The sequence below is a fragment of the Macrotis lagotis genome, chromosome X, assembly GCF_037893015.1.
Source record: "Macrotis lagotis isolate mMagLag1 chromosome X, bilby.v1.9.chrom.fasta, whole genome shotgun sequence".
In the NCBI taxonomy this organism is placed as follows: Eukaryota; Metazoa; Chordata; class Mammalia; order Peramelemorphia; family Peramelidae; genus Macrotis; species Macrotis lagotis.
In genome coordinates this window covers 310,817,271-310,836,801 of record NC_133666.1, presented here as the reverse complement: position 1 = coordinate 310,836,801, position 19,531 = coordinate 310,817,271, and the positions used below count along the sequence as shown (strand labels likewise).

Genomic DNA, 19,531 nt, shown 5'->3' with positions numbered 1-19,531 from the left:
ATGACTAATGACTTATTTAGGAATCAATTTCTTTTTTTTTATTTTTTTGGAGATAATTGAGATTAAGTGACTTGCCCAGGGTTACACAGCAAATAAGTGCTTGAGGTCAAATTTTAACTCCGGTCCTCCTAACTCTAGGGCCTGTCCTCTATCTACCGCACCACCTAGTTGCCTCTCATTTTCAAAAAAGTTATCTATACCACTGACTCCCTAGAACAAAGACCCAACTCAACACCAAATTTAAAGAATAAAAATTAGAAGAAAATGAATTATTTTATTAAAAGTATTTCCCTCCAAAAACCAGCTCCTACCTACTTTTTCAGTTTTATTTCATATGACTCACCCTCCATCCTAGTTAAACTGGCCCACTAGTTGTTTCCCTACATCACAGTTCATCTTTCAACCTCCTGCCTTTGTTGAAGATATTTTTCCCCATCTCTGGGATGCCCTGGCATCTACCCCTTGGCATCCCTTGCTCACTCATTTGTTTCCTTTACAACACATTTCAGCTGCCACTTCATTCATGAGATCCTTCAAGATGCCCCTAGTTGTTAACACTCTCACCCTCTTTTTTGCATTATTTTGCATATACTTTTGTGTGGGGGCTGTATCTCCCAGGAGAATGCTTGAGAACTGGGACTGTTTTATTTTTGTTTGTCTTTGTATTCTCACCTCCTAGAGTGGTGCTGGTATACATAAAACTTAATAAATATTTGTTGAGCTTATTTGGACCTGACCTGTTTAACAGTATCACAATAATAATAATAACAATGGCAATAATAATTTTAGGTAATATTTGGAAAAGGATGTTATGTGGCATAGAGGATTAAAGACCAGGCCTAGAGTCAGAAAGATTCATCTTCTTTAGTTCAAATTCAGCCACAGACCCTTCCTAGTTGTATGATCCTGAACAAGTCACTTAAAACCGTATTTGCCTCAATTTCCTCATCTATAAAATCAGCTGGAGAAGTAAACAGCAAAATGCTCCAGCATTTCCAAATAGCATCATGAAGAGTCAGACATGACTAAAAAAACCAACCCTAAAACAACATTTATGTCATACAAAGGACATGCCAGGCACTGGCTAAGTGCTTTCAATTATTATCTCATTTAACCCTCACAACAACCCTGGGAGGCAACTGTATTATTATTATTATCCTCATTTTACAGATGAAGGAAACAGATGTTAAGTAGTTTGCCTAGGGTCACACATTTGGTGTCTGAGGTCACATTTGAACTCAGGTCTTCCTTCTCTATCCACTGCACCACTGTGTCTATGTTTTTGTGACTATAGTAGAAGCAAAGAGAGAGAAGACTATTTCTTCTCTTTTAATATGAATAAATGCCATCTTAGAAACTGGCCTCCATTCTACATATCTCTTGGAGCAAATGTACAAACTCTCCTTGCCCTGATCCTCAATGCTGATAAGCAGATAGTTTTTTCATAGGCTAAATAATGATAAAGCTACATGGTGAGAGAAAATGTAGCTTAGTCTACCTATCAGGTGAATGCAGAAAGAATTACTTCTTTTTATATTATACATATGTATGCATTATGTAATATATATGTGTATATGTATTTGTGTGTATATATTTATAGACATATATGTGTATATAACCAAATATGTATGCAAATGTGTGAATATGTATGTATGTATACATTCTAAGCTCTGATCAGGAAGATTGTTTTCTTTTCTTTTTTTTTTAAGGTTTTTTCAAGGTAAATGGGATTAAATGACTTGCCAAAGGTCACACAGCTAGGTAATTATTAAGTTTCTGAGGCCAGATTTGAACTCCAGGGCCAGTGCTCTTTCCACTTCAACACCTAGCTGCCCCGAAGATTGTTTTCTTAAAGAATTTTCTTTTCCTCAATATAAGTTTCTACTGACCTGTCTTCAAGAGCATGAGCTACAATCATCTATCATGACACTATAAATAAGCATTTATTTGAGGGTTCAACAAATAATGACATATGAATGTAATGGAATACTACTGTGCCACAAGAAATGATGAAAGATGAAATTTCAGAAAGACCTGGGAAGACTTGTCTGAACTGATGCATAGAGAAGTAAGAAAATCCAGGAGAACAATTTATATAACAACAACAATATTGTAAAAAAAAAAAAAAACAACTTCGAAAGATTGAACAGAGCCACAATTTCAAAGGATCCAAGATGAAGCAAGTTATCCAACATCTGACTGGGAGGTGGATATAACCAATGGGAGAATCTATTTTGCTTGACTGTATATTTGTCACAAAAGATTTTTCTTTCTTTTTTTTTAGTGGTGGTGGGGGAAGGACTTTGGAGGGAGAGAAAATAATCTGTTATGTGAAAAAAACTATTAAAATTTTAAAACATATATAATAATACAATAAGATTATATAATATGTAATGACTCCCAAATAATATAATAATTATATATAATGTCTACGACTCCAAAAGCATTTGATCTGTTCAACAAAAATTAAATCTTACTCTCTTTTCCTTCCTATAAATGTTAAGATCAAACAAGCTTTCTGAGAAATCAAAACATCAGAGCTAACTTTGTTCAATTATCCTTTGATTATTAATATCAAATGATAAATAAAACAGGGAAATATATATCTCTGCTATAAAAGATGTCAGTGAGTCAAAAGGCATTTATTAAGTATCTAGTATAATCCAGACACTATCCTAAGAGCCAGGGATACAAAGAAAGGCAAAAGACACAGTTGTTGGTATGTTGTTTTCCCCATTAGATGGTGTGCTCCTTGAGCTACTGAAGTTGATGGGGGACTGGCAGTCAAATCTATGCTTTAGGAAAATGAATTTGACAACTGAGTGGATTGGAGTGGAGCAAGAAGAACAAGTAGGCCATTAATTAGTCTAGGTGTAAAGCAAGGAGAGTTTATACCAGAATAGCGGCAGTGTTAGAAAAGGGGGCAAATATGACAGATATGATTGAAGGTAAAGTTAACAAGACTTGGAAATAGAATGGATATGAGGGTTGAGAGAGAATAAAGAGTGAAGGATGACACCTAGGTCATGAGACTCGGTGACTGGGAAAATGGTGATATCCTTAACAGTATTAGGAATATTTGGAAAGGTAAGAATTTGGAGGGAAAGGTGATTAATTCAGTTAATGCAGATTAATTCAGCTACATTTAAGATGCCTGTAGGATATCCAGTTTGAAATGTCTAACCAACTGTAGGAAATAAATCTGGAGGTCAAATGTGAGAGCTATATAAATCGATCTGAGAATCATCAGCATAAAGATAACAACTGAAACCATAGGAGTTGGTCAGAAGGACAGAGAAAAGAAAAAGGTTCCATGAAACCAACAAAAAAGTCAAACAGAAACCAAATTCCTTCTGTTTGATGGGGTCTTCTATATACTCCTAGTACTGGGTGACTGTGCCAAGTGTTGCAATCCCTGGAACATTGAAAGCCTCCATAATGAAATTTGCAGCCACCTAAGGTTTCTAATATCTGCATAAGAAAAACTAAGTGGTTGGAGAATACTTTAAGACTACAGAATTGTATAAACAAATTGTAGAGTTAGTCTATCAATACATATATCTTAGACAGATACTTCAGGACAATGAACTGGGCCTAGAATTCAAAAAGAAGAGTAACACATACTGTCCTTGGAAAACATTTCTAGGATCCCAGTCTTCTTCCTGAAACAAAAACTCAACTATTAACAGCAATAGTCTTCCAGTGATGCTTTATAGTTATGAATCATGAAATATCACAGTCTTAAAAGCATAAAAAAGAGACACGTAGTACACATAAAGCACCAACAGAATGTCCCCAACACCAAAATACATACATGCAAAGGATATTAGTGCACTTTCAATAACAAATAATACTATTATGCTATTACTGTCAAAGAGATAGACCAATCATGTAACAAGAGCAAGAAGTAACAAATGAATAAGATGAATGGCCTATGCACTCTACTAGTACTCATAAATGGATATGTTGAGCATTCTAGACTTTATGGAAGTTTATAAACAATAGTCACACAATGTGAGTCAATGTGAATAGGTTGTGATCTGCACCATGTGAAATAGTACCCAAGTCTGTGAGATTAGAGATATTTTAGAAGTAGTAAAGCATATTTCCATTCCAAGGAGGATGGTCTATGTAAAGAAGAGAGGACAGGAATATTGGTAAATAGAAACCCAAGATAAGGGAAGAAATGGTCAAGTAGCATCTAATTGCCCTCAATGAGCATATGTGACCAGATCTGAAAGAACTATGAGATTGGGTTCTTGGAGAAATTTTAGAATACCTTATTTAAAAAAATGATTTGTTATCACTAATAAAAATGAAGTAAGTCAGTAAAAGATGGGATGGTTGTAGGATTAATATCCTTATACTTCAGAAAAGCATTTGACAAAATCTCTTGCCACACTTTGGGCTAAGGTGAAGAGATTTAAGCTTAGAGATTGCCCAGTTTGGTGGATTTGGAACTAGTTGAATAACTAGACTAAAAGAGTAGTCATTAATGGGAGCCTGTCAAATTCGAGGGAAATTTCAAGTAGAGTGACATAGAGACATGTCACTAGTCCTGTGCTGATCATCGTTTTTATCTGTGACTTCAATGAAAAGTAGAAAAAGCATACTTGGAAGATTTTCATATGACATAAAAACTGGCAATATTGCTACCACGTAGTAAGTCAGAGTTCAGATATGAAATGTCTTAATAGACTAGAATGATGGACTGAATCAAGGAGGATGAATAGAGAGGATTATAAAGTCTATATTCACTAAAAAAATTTAACTCCACACTGTCAGGATCGGACAGAAATGGCTAAAGAAATGATCCTTGTGAAATCTAGTTAGCAGTATGACAACCAAAACAGCTTATGCCATTCTAGGTTCTAGTGATTTTCAGTCCAAAAAGAGATAAGGTAACTGTTCCACTATATTCTGCCTTGGTCAAGACACAGCTGGAGTACTTCATGCAGTTCTGAAAGCCACAGATTTAAAAAAGATTTAACCAAGCTGGAGAACATTCAGAAGTTAATGGAGATAGGGAGAGAATTAGAGACCAAATCCTGCAAGTTTTAGCTTAAGGAAATGGTGATGTCTAAACAAAAGAATAGAAGACGGGGGGGGGGGGGGGGGGGGGGGAGAACGTATAATGCCTTCAAGGCAATTCAAAAAACTGTTAATATGGAAAGGGGATTAGACCTGATTTAACCCAAGAGGTAGATCTAGATCACTTTTTTTTGTGGAGGCAAAGAATTTGAAACAAAATAGATGCCCATCAATTGAGTAAAGGCTAGTTAGATTGTGGTGCATGAATTATAATGGAATATTACTATGCTATAAGGAATTACAAATAAAATGAATACAAAGAAGAATAAACTTACCAATATAGTATGAAGTATACAAAATCATGAAAACAATATACCCAATGACAACAACAATGCAAATAGAAAGAACTACAAAACAATCAAAAATGAATATTGCAGCATTATAATGAACATCCATGAACCCAAAAAAGAAATAGAAGAAACCTCACTTCACTGCCTTACAGAGGTGGATGTGCATGGATATATTTTCAAACTCTATGTATTGATCTGCTTTGTTTGGGTTTTTCCCCCTCATTCCTCTTTTTTTCTTCTTCAAAAAAAGTCTATATTATATGAAAATGACTCTCTGGGAAGGAGGAAACAGAAGAATATTAAGAAGAATTTAGGAAGTATAAAATAAACATGATTAATATATTCATTTTTTTAAAAAAAGAAAGTCATACAAGCTATCTTAGGGAGGGGAAATAGTTCCAACAATCAGGACTACACAAAAGTGGAATGTGTTGCCGAGGAAGGCAGTAGGATCTCCTTCACGAGAGGTCTTCAATAAGAGGATGAATGACCACTTGTTGGGAATATCATAAAGGACTAATTACTCAGGTATGACATGGATGAAGAGGTCTTTGAGGTCCCTTTCAAATCATTCATTCAGTGTAACAAAGCCATAAGTCCAAGACAAGAGAATCAGTCTTTTCTTTATTGTTTTTCCATTTTCCATTATTTTCATTTGGGTTCTAATGAACTAATGTGATTTTGCTGAGGCAAAAAAGAAAGGAAGTTATGATAGCAGTAATACATAATAATAAACAAGGGACCAGAAAGCTCCATTTTGCCTCTCCCAGAAGTTCTCAAAGTTTGGTCTGAGGGCTTCTCCAAGATCCTTTCAGGGAATTCATAAAATAAAATTATTTTCATGATAATAATATGACCTTTTTCTTTTCTAATTCATTAAATATTGACAGATATAATCTACACAAACAAAAGCTCTTAGTAAATGATGGCTGGGGTGGCAGTGATCCTTAATTTTTCTTTTCTTTTTTTAGTTTTTATAAGGCAATCGGGTTAAGTGACTTGCCAAAGGTCACACAGCTGGGTAATTATTATGTGTCTGAGACTGGATTCGAAATCAGAGACTCCTGACTCCAGGGCTGGTGCTCTATCCACTGTGCCACCTAGCTGTTGCCCCAATCCTTAATGATTCTTAAGAGTATAAAGGAGTACTGAGACCCAAAAATTTGAGGATCACTAGTCTTTATTGATCCAAAGTGAAAGTTGAGGACCTTGTAGAGGATTAGGTTGTTTGATGATGTTGACAACAGAGGAGGCAGAGAGAGGGAGCCTTAAAAATATCCAATGCCTGGCTGGAAAATCACTTGATGTCTCTTTTGAGTTGCTCATCTATAATTTTTTTTTATTTTTGCAAGGCAGTGAGATTAAGTGACTCACCCAAGGTCATACAGCTAGGTAATTATTAAGTGTCTGAGTCCAGATATGAACTCAGGTCTTCTAGACTCCAGGGTGGTGCTCTATCCACTGCACCACCTAGTTGCCCAGCTCATCTATAATTTTTTAAAATGGGAATCAGTATCTACATTACAGGATCTAGTGAGGAAAGCTCCTCAAAATCTATAAAGGACAATCTTCACAAAAATCTTTTGACATAAGTACTGCCACCCCCATTTTACATATGAAAAAACAGAAGCTCAGAGAGCATTCAAAATCCAGGACTTTTGACTCCAAAGCCTTTTTGCTATACTACCTCTGTCTCAGATATGCAGCTGAAATGGAACAAACTGACTATGATGACCCCAGGTCTCTGATCCAGGTATGGGTACGTATAAGGTTTCATGTTCCTATAATATTCTGCATCCACTCCAATCCCAAAGGCACCCACTGAATTTTTATTTTTATTCTTTTATTCACCATGTGGTTATTTCTCTATTTTAACTTCTTGGAACATTTGTGATCCCTCTCAGAGAGAGGAAGCCAAGCACTGGTCTCAAGTAATTTTGAATATGCCAGTTGTACTGTAAGAATAGAGCATTTGATGTTACAGTTACAAGGTACCCTGGAGACAGTCTGGTTCAATAGTATCAAAATTAAATAGAAAAGGGAGCCACTACCATACATAAGGATCCCTTCAGACTACATATTGGCTTAGCTTTAAATTGTGACGCTACCTATATTGTATTGCATTTTTATTTATTTTGTTAAATATCTCCCAACTACATTCTAATCTGACTCTGGCTACCCTTGGGAGTGTTGCATTGGGATATGAATTTAACACTTCTGGACTAGTCCAATTGTCTCAAAACAAAGAGATGAGAAAACTGAGACCTCCAGAGGTAAGGTCCCATAGAAAGTTATATGACTGGAATCCAAGTTCATAGACTCCTAGGCCAGTGTTCTCTCCAATACACCACCCAGAAGTTATGTTAAAAAATAGCAACTGCAGGCCCTCTTTTCTTCACTCCTGGGTAGTTTTGTGAACACACTTTCTACCCCTAGAGTTGATCCTCCTAATCCAGTCTGTGCATTCCATTCATCTCAGAGTCACTTCTCTACTTGACAATTGCCAGGGCCTCCCTATTGTTCACCATACAAACTCCAAACCCTTCTGCAAAATTTTCAAGACCTTTTTTATACTATGTACCTACCCACTTCTCCTTCTCCCTAATATACACCTCTCCTCTCGGGTTAGCCTCATTGTCCCCTGTATATGCCATTCCCACCAATATACCTTGTTTAAAACTATAATCCTTCCTGGAATGTCCTTTCTCTTCCTATCTCCTAAAAAAATCCAACTGTTTCCTAAAATTTGACATCTCTTCTCAGCTAGTTTCCTCAAAGTCCCCCAAATATGCTGTATTCACTCCCACAACCCCACTTCCACTTACACCACTCCACCAACCTATCACATGACAACATGATCCCTCTTCTATCCCATTCCTACTCACCTTTCAAGGTCTAATTTCTTCAGGAAACTTCCTCTAACTACACTAACCTATATCATTCACCCTCTCCCTTAACCTGAAGGGCATGTCCACAGAAGAGTGAGTGTAGTGGAATGAGCACTGATCTTAGAGAGAGAGAGAGAGAGAGAGAGAGAGAGAGAGAGAGAGAGAGAGGAGAGAGAGACTTCAATATGAACTGTAAAGTTATTAACCTTTTGAACATCAATTTCCTCATCTGTAAAATATAGTGTCACTTATACCACAAGAATTGTTGTAAGGCAAGCACTTGTTATCACTTAAAGTACTAACTTAAGAAACACCACAATCTACATAATTCAGTTTTGTGTTGATCCCTAATAGTTACACATATTTGTTTTGTCTCCCTATACCAAGTCTCTCTAAAGATCCTTGGGAGAAGGGTCCATATCTTTTCTGATCTTTTTACCAGTTAATAAAAATGAGTTGGTAATGGATAGAGTACTTGACTTAGGGGTCAAGAAGATTCTAAAGGAAAGGTTATTGGGAACTAAAGGTTTAGGTGCCCAGAAGTTCTCTTCCAACCATCTTAGATCTGGATTCCTGTGGAAATCACAAAACTACCATAAAGATCCTGGGCTTCCTGTCTCTCAGGGTTCACATTCTAAGAGGCAGAAACAACATATATAATCTATTTTGGAGGGGCCCTATCTAATGCAGACAGGTTGTTATTCAGTCATACCCATACCTCATTTGGGGTTTTCTTGACAATGATACTGAAGGGTTTTGCCATTTCCTTCTCCAGCTCATATTACAGATAAGGAACTGAGGCAAACAGGATTAAGTGATTTGCCCAGCTAGTGTCTGAGGTCAAATTTTAACTCAGATCCTTCCAACTCCAGCTCCAACTCTCTGTCCGTTCTCCTACTAGGTGTCCCTTAAAGATAAGTACCCCCATCTGCAATTTAGTCTTAATTGTTGTTAGGGTCACACAGCCAATAGGTATCTGAGACAATTTCACTTAAGAGATGAGATCAAAATCCAAACTGCAAAAAGTTTGGAAGTGAAAAAGGGGGGAAAAAATGGAGAAAGACAGAAAATATGAACCTTACAAAGGAAATATAATAGGAGGGTGTGAATAGACAGATGAGGGAGGGGCATTCCAGTAGAGGGAAAGAGTCAAAGATGAATCTAACAGGATTGTGAGTCTGGGTGATTAGGGGGATAATACTGTCAATAAGCAAAATGGGGAATTTTAGAGGAAGAACAGGTTCAAAGTTAAAATCATCAGTGTGAAGATTTAGAGCAAGAAGTTACCTTGTTGGCTCTCAATTTAAACTCCTCACTTTATAAATGAGAAAACTGAGGCTTAGAGCTGGTGACTTGCCCAAGGTCATACATGCTAAACATTTGAGGCAGGATTCAAGTTCAGATCTTTCTGACTTAAGTTCAGTATTCTATCTTCTTTGCCACTAATTTTAAGTTCAACTTTGGATGTGATGGGCTTGCTAGACCAACTGGACATTAAAGAGGAGAAGACTAGCAGGGAAGTTGGAGATGGGGAATGGGTAGATAGCTTAGGGAGGTAAGGATATCAATTTGAGAATCAACTATATAGGGATGATTATTGAACACAGGACTGGATGAACCTACCAAACAAGTGTGGGAGAAAAGAGAGTTAAAATCTTGGAAAACAATCACATATAGTGAGTTGGAAGAGGATGAAGAACCAACAAAGAAAATTGAGAAGAGCAGAGAGAAAAATCATTAAAGAAAAAAACAGACATTATAAAAGAAAATGGAAGAGAACTTATCCTGGAAAAAGGAATAATCAATAGGGTCAAATGCTACAAAACATAAAGAAGATGAGAGCAGAGGGGAAAGAAATCATCAGGTAGAGATAATAGAACCCAGGTGGGGCAAGTAAATGAAATTTCTCCATGAAAAAAAGTTCACTCCCTTAGATTGAGAACCTCTTTGAAAATGGGAAAAGCTATATATGAAATCCCTTCCATCTCAGTGTGAATGACATTATCAGATTTTTTTTCCCCACTGACATGGGACAAGCATGAGGATTAGGCAGTGGGAAGGATGACAATGCCTAAAAAGGGGACAGGGTGAAAGAAGGCAGAAAGAGAGGAGGCTGGGGATCTCCAAGAAGACCTTTCCAAATTTGCTTGACAGAGATGTCTCTCAGTAATTAATTAGGTACTATAAATATTACTGGGGGTCTTTCTACATCAGATAATCATTTTATTAATAATAAAAATAAAACTAACATTTATAGATTGCTTACTATGTGGCAGGCCCTGTGTACTTCACAATTATTATATCATAAAGAAAAGGGAAAAGGAAATAGGGAGTAATTATATGTCACAGTGGATAGAGCAGTGCCCTTGGAGTCAGGAGGAACCAAGTTCAAATCTGTTCTCAGAAACTTGATACTAGCCTGTGTGACCTTGGACAAATCCCTTAACCCCATTGTCTAATCAAAAAAAAAGAGAGAGAGAGAGGAAGGAAAGAAGGAAGGAAGGAAGGAAGGAAGGAAGGAAGGAAGGAAGGAAGGAAGGAAGGAAGGAAGGAAGGAAGGAAGGAAGGAAGGAAGGAAGGAAGGAAGGATGGAAGGAAGGAAGGGAGGGAGAGAGGGAGGGAGGGAGGGAGGAAGGGAGGAAGAAAAGGAGAAAAGAAGGAGGGAGGGGGGAGGGAGGAAAATTATCATCTCATTTGGTCTTCCCAACAAATCTTAGGAGGTAATTATTTTACTGAGGTTAAATGACTTGCCTAGGGTCCCCCAGCTAGTAAGGGTCCGAAGCTGGTTTGGGACTCAACAAAACTGTCTGCACTCTGGCCATTGCACCATCTAGCAGCTCCAAGGTGCAGTTGCAATGTAGCAGAAAGGGTTCAGATTTGGTGTCAGAAAAAACTATCTGCAAATATCAGCTCTGTCATTTACTAACTGTGAGCCTGTGGCACAGGTTACTTCACTAACTTCATTTTTCCCATGGGTGAAAGGGACATAATAATATCGATATTACCTCTTTCCTAGTGTGACTGTGAGGAGCAAGTAAGCGAATGTGTGTAAAGATACTTTGTAATCAGTAAAGGCCAACCTACGTATAAGTGAGGAGGAAGAGGAAAAAGTGGATAAGGAAGAAAGTCCCATTCATGTCTAGGTAGGACAGAGCATGCCCTAATCAGCTTTTCCAGTGGTGAGGCTAACTGTTCATACCTTCTTGGTCGTTTCCCTTTTAGCCAATGCAGTATGCTTGATTGCTACGAATGGTTAAGATGGTTTTAGTGGTTTATTGTTTATTATTATATTATTATTATAAGATGGTTTATTCCTGAAAGATCTCATGCTATTCCCTAATTGCCAACAGTGGAAGAAGATTAGAAGCATTCAGAATTGGGCTTAACATCCCCCACTCTCCACAGACCTAACTTTATCATTGAACAAGTGTGACTTAAAACAAATGACCCTGAGATCTTTAAATAGTGTGGGGCCAAACAAGCTCAAGATTAAAGAATCAACCAATCACTCTGACATAAGCATTGATTAAAGTACCTACAATGTGCCAGATACTCTTCTAAGCACTAGAAATACATAAACAAAAATAAACTATTAGGGGAATTGGTATGATTTTTTAAAAGTCTATATAAAGTAACTACAAGGTGGAGGGTGGAGAACTGTCATTAGCTGCTGAGAGGATCAGAATATGCTTCATTTAGGAAATGACATTTAAATTGAACTTTAAAGGAAGCAAGGGATTCTAAAAGGCAGAGGTGTAGAAGGAATACATTTCCAAGAAAGAAGGACATACTACCTGGGCAGAGGCTTGAAGACAAAAACCAATGATATGCAAAGTTCCAAGCAGGTAGACCAGTTTGGGCAGTAGAGGACATGAATAATAAGTCTGGAAAGGGAGTTATAAACGACAAATAGATTAGTTCATGTTTTAACTGAGAAGTAATAGGGAGCCACTGAACCTTTTTTGAGCAAGAGAGTGAGAGTCAGACTCATACCTAAGAAACTATCATTCTGGCAATCACATGGGATTAGAGAGGGAGAGACACTAACCCTTGGGATTTCCAAAGGGGAAGTAAACTAAGAGGTAAGAATATGAGACTTTGGGATGGGATTATTGCTATGTTGCTTCCCACTGACATCTCTGTTTCTAATCCATCCACTACACACACACACACACACACACACACACACACACACACACACACACACACACACACTTTCATTCTTCTAAAACTATGATTTCTTCATGTCAATTTTTATTCAAGAAACCAAAATGACTCCTGATTATCAACTACATCATACACAAACTCCTCTCCTCAACTTTTGACACCTTCCACAATCTAAGCCTACCCAATAGTTCCAGCCTTATCTTCCCCTGCACTCTAGAACATAAATTTTGCCTCAGACATATAGGCCTCTTCACTTCACTGACCCACATGGCTCATATTTATTTCTGCCTCCACCTTTGTTCAGGTTATCCAACCTCATTTTCTACCCATCATTTTCTCTTCCAAGGAACTGTGATTTCCCATAGCTCAGAATTTAGAACAATCTTCTTCCTCTTCTCTGGCTAGTCAAATATTACTCCTCCTTCAAGAACCAGATCAAGTCTAAACTCCTTCAGAAAGTCTTCCCATCCTAAGATACTACCCAGTAACTTCTTTCTCAGAGTTCCCTTATGTAGTCATTACTTCTCAGGAAGCTTAACCTGTTCATTAATAACACCTCCTGAACTTGGACTTCTAACCCTCAAACACATTTATCTAACATATATATATATATATATATATATATATAATGATATTTATATTAGTCTTATCTCCCTACTGTACTGTAAGTTCCCTGAGTTTCTAATGACCCATCTTATATCTTACCTAACCAGTGTTCTGTCTAAAGATGCTACACTATATCATATAGCATTATTTTTTCATATATGTATGACTTATCCCCCAGTGAGGACTATAAGTTTCTTAATCATGAAGATAATATCTGGTATATGTGGCTATTTCTCCAAGTCCCAGAATTGGCATATACTACATTCATAGGACATGGCTTCAATTGTCCTAGGGTCCTATAGGAAGGTCCAAGAAATAGAACAAGAATGCCTTAAAGAGTCAAGACCTTTTCAGGGCAGGCATCAGGGTAGCTTACACCCTGCTACCAGAGAGCTAGCTCTTTAAGATGAGGTCATCCTGACCCAACAAGAGTAAGTAATGAGTTTGGTTTGTTTCTGTGTAGAGCCCTATGTCTCCTCCATTGCTCCAGTGTCACATCACATAAGTTTGCTGGGGATGTTGCCTATTTTTCCTTCCTCCCCTCCCCCCAACCCCATACCCTAGCTCCAAGAGAACAACACTGTTAGCAGATAGGGATGTATCAAGCTTGAGCCCTGAGGCCTTCCTAATAGATGTCCTTTCCCAGAAAATTGACCAAAGGGAGGCAAACACCATTGGGAGGGGCAGGGGGAGGAAGGGGGAGCAAACACAATCAAAAATCTAAGACTAAGCCAAGAAACAGTGAGAGGAAACTACTGCAACTACTGAGAACCTAGCTGTCCTTGTGGGTAGGAGAGAATGAGGACTCAGCCAGAGGTGATACAAGAGCTGTGCTAAGGTTTTCAATAACCTCTCAGGGTCTAGACTAAATAGTTCTACCAAACCACTAGTACGATGCAGGTTAGATCAGCTGATGAGTCCCAAGGGGAAGAAAATACCCTTGAAGGTCATGTCACCTTCTGAGGACTCTGTAGCCACAATGGACAGGCATACATCTGACCTAGGTTGGAGTCTTAACCCTTCTATCTACCATTTAGGACTCCTTAGAAACTTAATTTTTATCTCATTGGGTCTCGATTTCCTCATCTATAAAATGAGGAAGTTGGACTCGATCTTTAAAGTTCCTTCCAACTTTAAATTCTCTCATCTTCTATTTCAAGGTATCAGTGATTTCCAATAGCTGAGGGCTATTTTTAAATGATCAATGGCTTTTCAGTTTGGAGCCCTTTAAATTCCTCCCCCCGTGCAGGCTTCTTGGAATGAGGGAGGGGATTTGGAAGTGGGGAGGAGGGGTCAAGTGGGAGAGGACAGCTTTAAGGTCAGAAAAGTAAAAGGGGATATTTAAATAGAGAATTACTGGAGAAAAAAATGAAACTAGGGGTTTGGTAGGGTAAGGGAAGGGAAGAAACAGATCTGGCAGTTATAGAAAAAAAAAAAGTGGGTGAGTTGCGGACCAAGATAAATTTGGTCCCTGATAGAAACTTCAGTTTGGGACTATCCTTGCTACAGGTTCTGGACTTTAGCAGGCAGAAAGGCAAAAAAAGAAAAAGGGTGCTTAAGGGAATTAGTTAAACTTCCTATAGATTTTCCAAATTTCTGAAGATATTTCTGTTCATGTCAAGAATACTTGTGAGAAAGGTGGGCTCACAGTTCTCCTTGCATCCTCCCTGACTCGTGACAAAAACCCATTGAGGAGTAGGATTGAATATCTATGTCTAAGAAAGGACCTTGGCAGCTATCTTAGACAAGTCCCTTATTTTACAGTTGAAGAAACTGAGGCTAGGGAAGATAAATAACATGTCAGTATTGAAAGAATCAAAGGTAGAATTTGAACCCAGATTATCTGATTCGACTCCAGAGTGCTCTTCTCCACAATCCCAGAACAGACTGAACTGTGAGTTGTTCGTTTTTTGACGTGACAGAATCCAATGAGAGGTAAAATATAAATTCAGCATCATTCTTGTATTTCCTCCTCCCCGACCTCCACACCCCAGCCACTACACTCATTTTTGCCCTAAGTTGGACATCGGTCAGATTCACTGAACGCGAAGTTCCCCAGGAATGGGACCCACACCTCCCCCAAAGGGAACCCTAAAGGATGAAAACGAGACCAGACTTCTCAATTTCGACCTTTGCTATTGATCCCCAACATGCAAATGGATTTCTACTCAGTTAAAATTGGCACTCAAGGCTCTCTGTCTAAGGGAGATGCAGGAAGGTCATCTTGACTGTTCTTCCGCATCTCGGGAGACCCTCTGGGTCCTCCTCACTGGTCCGTGACCCCCGGCTTCCCAGAGAGCTGCGTCTACCTGGGCTGCCTCGGAAACTTCATGCTGCTCCTTCCTCCCCGTCCAAAAGGGGTGGAGGGGAGCGGTGCTATCTTGTGAAACGGCCGGGGCAAGGACCCCCCGCTCCCCAGAGCCGCTCGGGTGGGCGAAGCCCCGCCGCCTCGTGGGGCCCGGCCCCGGCCCCGGCCCCGGCCCCGGCCCCGGCCCCGGCCCCGGTCCCCAGCCCCGGCCCCGACTTTCTGACCTCCTGATGTAGTTTCTGCCGTAGAGGATCTGTTGCAGCAAGGTCACCACGGCGAAGGCGCAGATGAAGATGAAGAACAAAGTTCGGTTCCCGAGCAGGTCCCGGCTGGCCGAGGGGTCGGCGTAGCCCATCCTGAGCCGCGCGAGGGGGCGGGCGGCCGAGGTCGGCGGCCCGGGCTCACTGGCGAGGGGCTAGCCGCGGCAGCCTCGGACCCGGAGCCCCATGGTGCAGCCGCCCTCCTCCTCCTCTTCCTCCTCCTCCTCCTCTTCCTCCCCCCCCCCCCCGCCCGCTCCCTGGGCTGTCAGGCGAAGCCCGGCACTCTCGCTGGGGTAAACTTTCTAAGCCCCTGGCTCGGGGGCGTCATCCAAAGCCTGGGGCGCCGCGCCCCGGGGAGCCCGCGGCGCGGCGCCGCCCCCTGCCCGCTCTCCGGCCGGCCGCACCAGCTCCCTAAGGTCCATTCCACGGCCCGCTCCCGGATGCCCGGGGCGGAGAGACGGCGCGTGGGGTGGGGGGCTGGGGCCGGCGCCCCCTCCCCGGCTCCCCGCGCCTGGGCCCTCTCCGCTTCTGCCCGGGGACGCGGGCGATCAGGGCTCGCGGGGACAAGCAGGGAGTGATCAGGGAGGCTTTGATTCAGTCCTGCGGGGGAAACAGAAAGGGGGAGGGGAGGAGAGGCGGGGGGAGCAGAAAAGCTGTGTGTGAGCTGGGGAGGGGGGCGGTCGGATCTGGGGATGGAAAGCCCGATGGGTGGGGGGGAGGCAGCTCCGGCCGGGCCGGGGGGCGGGGGGCGCACGCTGGGCTCTCCAGCCTTTCCTGGGCTCTAGGAGCCAGCCGGAGCAAGGTCAGCCGGGCTCCTCAAGGACGGCGAGGCCGCCTCCTGGGCTGGCCCGACCTCCTCTCCCCCCACCCGCACCCGAGGCCCGCGGCTCCGCAGCTTCTCGTGGCGGCGGGGGTCCCAGTCCCAAGGCGCCCGACCCGGCCTCGCCTCCCCAACTTCTAGGGCTCGCCCAGTCCCCCACCGCCAGCTCCGGGAAGCTCTGGCCAGCTCGGCGCAGAGATTGTCTTTAACCTCTACGAGCCCTTAGGAGAGAGAGAGAGAGAGAGGAGAGAGGAGACAGGAGGGGAAAAACAACAAATGCGGCGCGGATGAACCGCCTCTGCAAGCCGCCCTTCGCCCTCATACAGTTCCTATTTTAATTTAATCTCGTCCCAAGTTCCGAAATGCCCCCCGATTAAATAACCAATGAAATCATCCACATCTTGGACACGGGTGCTCCCCGAAACCGGACTCTGAAGTCCCTCCGTCCTCTCCAGTTACATGCCCCCTAGGTGGGTGCTGATCCCCCCCAGCCTCTGTAAGAGTCTCTCTGCAGCTTTTAGCATTAGCCCATCTATTTATTCCAAAGTAGCCTCCAACTCACATAGTAGTGGTGAGGAAAAGATCCTCAGCACAGGAGTTTACAACAATTCCAGCCCCTTCTTTTTCTGCAATGAGACATCATCTCCTCTCAGCAGTTCCGGGGTCTCTGAATGTGGAGGACCGGAAATTTGACAAATAGTGTTATTATCTGGACCTTTATAACAATTCAGAAGAACAAGAATTTATATATGCACTATCTATGAAGAAATGTTTTGACAAGCAAAATAATGTAAACACAACCTACTGAAAAGAACTATTGTCAAATACTTTAGTAGCATCTCTTATGATAAAATATACTAATTAATTGCAAATGATTCTTCTCCATTCAATGACCCACGGGTAACAGACTAATGCGATTAATAGACTAGTTTAATGTGCCATATGTACTTAAAAGCAATAAAAACTGCATTTACTAGAAAAAACATTAATGAACTCAGCCTTTTTTTTCATTTGAAACTGACCTTGAAACCAACAGATCTTTATCAATGGGCAGTTAAGACAATATGAATATTGTCTGGGTAATTTATATAATAGTAATCTATGCCTGAACTTCTTTTTAAACTGAGAAAAATGTTTTAAACGCTATGTAATTAACATTAAACACAGAATTTCTGACTTCCAAAAAAAGTTTGACTTTATTCAATAAAAAGGATTGAGGTCAACATGATTAGAATTTTTACCATTTGCCTTAGATACAGATTAGTAGTCTGCAAAAATAACTAAAATATGAGATTAAAGCCTCTGTTGATATTCCTGATAATTTCTTTATCTATTCTTTGTTCTCTTCAGTGCTCAATGCTCATCCAAATATTTTTTGAGAAAATAAGTTTAGAAGACCTGGGGGTTTTAGTGGACTGCAAACTCAATATCCATCAGGATGTTGTGGTACCTTAAAAATCTAATGCCACTTTGCATTGTATTTATGGAAGTGTCCAAAATGAAAAATGTCACAATCTCACTATTCTGCCACATCTACAATGCTGTCTTCAATTCTAAGAGACTTATTATAGGAAGGATATAGACAAACTGGACTACGTCCAGAGAAAAGATCCGTGTGGCAAAAGAAATTAAAAGCATGCAATATAAGAAGCTGTCCAGAGAACTGAAGCTATCTAGCCCAGAGAAATGGACACTTTATGGGGACTTGATTACTATTTAAAGGACTATCATTTGGCATGGGGAGGGGACTTGTTTTGCTTGGATAGCACTCTGAATAATGGGCAGAAATTAAAGAGGGACAGATGAGCTGAAAGTAAGGAAAAATTTGTTAATGATTAGAGCTGTCCAATTCTTAGTCATTTCAAGAAGAGGTAAAATTACTTACTGGGGAGGTTGTAAGGGGCAGTCTCTGGTCAAATACAAGCTGACCTGGTGATTTCTGAAGTACCTTTCTGTTCTATGGTTTGATGGTCTTTAGCATTTGTCATATTCAAAAAACATCATTTTGTCCACTAAAGAATATAATTAAATAAACTTTAGTTTGAGAACAAGGAACCTACAGTAGACTTAGGAAGTTTCTGACATAGTTTTAAGGTTATAAATTCAATATTCAAAGGACTTTCTTCTTAGGTATTTTTCAGGGAATAAAAGTTTCTTGTCAGGAAGTAAGGAATGGTCCCTTGGTTACAGTTCAGGATATTAGGCTTCCACTAGTCTTAAGGTTGGCTACCTAAGAGAGGAATTTTATTCAACTGTTCCAATAGCACAATGTGAGTTTGACCGAGGCTTATTGTTCAACTCTAAGATCTCCAAATATGAGCCAACATCCCACTGGTTGTTTCTAATAAAAAAAATATCATATTCTTGTTTGATAAGCCTGATGTAGGTCACCCCAGACAAATTGAATTATCTCATTTGTCAAGGATTGTCTCTAAGGACACTAATTGCCTACAAGGTCCTAACCTTTTAATAAGACATTGTGAATTGGGAACTAATTGAATATTTCATGTTCAACTTGAATTCACATGCCCAAGGCATGTTTTATTGGTGATTCATTATGGCACTGGATCTTCAAAAAAGGCATCATAAAATAGATGTTTCATGAGTACCTAGAAAGGAGAAAGGAATAGCATCCCATAATTCTAAGCACCTTCTATATAATCAGTAGTAGTGATTATAGAGTATATATAATAATTCTATAAGTAGTACTAAGTAATAATAATAATGTTTGTCCATCATTTCCAAAGACCATGAATCAGGGAGGTGATGCCATGACAAGCAGGTATATTGGATTTGAAGGAGGGGGCTGTGCTAAGTCACCAACCTCACTTTCTCCTCCAGAGTCATCTGGGTCCAGTGGCCAGATATGAATCAGAACAACTGGAGATGGCCTTGAATGGGAGGCATTCAAGATTAAGTGACTTGCCCAAGTTCACACAGCTAGTAAGTGGCAAGTTCTGAGGTCAGATTCAAACTCCTGTCCTCCTGAATTCAAGGCCAGTGCTCTATGCACTGAGCCACCTAGCTGCCCTAAGTATACTAAGTAATGAGTCACTGGAGATCTTCTGGCATGTGACCATTTGTTAGCAATGTTGTAGAAA

General features: G+C 40.4%; 1 protein-coding gene across 2 annotated transcripts in view; it reads right to left on the bottom strand.

The window, feature by feature from the left end:
* ST8SIA5 (ST8 alpha-N-acetyl-neuraminide alpha-2,8-sialyltransferase 5) overlaps positions 1-15,710 on the bottom strand; it is a 143,220-nt gene extending 127,510 nt beyond the window's left edge. For both annotated transcript variants that reach the window (XM_074208591.1, XM_074208592.1), the window contains exon 1: positions 15,575-15,710. In XM_074208591.1, coding sequence (XP_074064692.1) covers positions 15,575-15,705 — 131 coding nt within the window. In that variant the 5' untranslated portion in view covers positions 15,706-15,710. The remainder of the gene's footprint in view (positions 1-15,574) is intronic.
* Between the last annotated feature and the right edge of the window lie 3,821 nt (positions 15,711-19,531).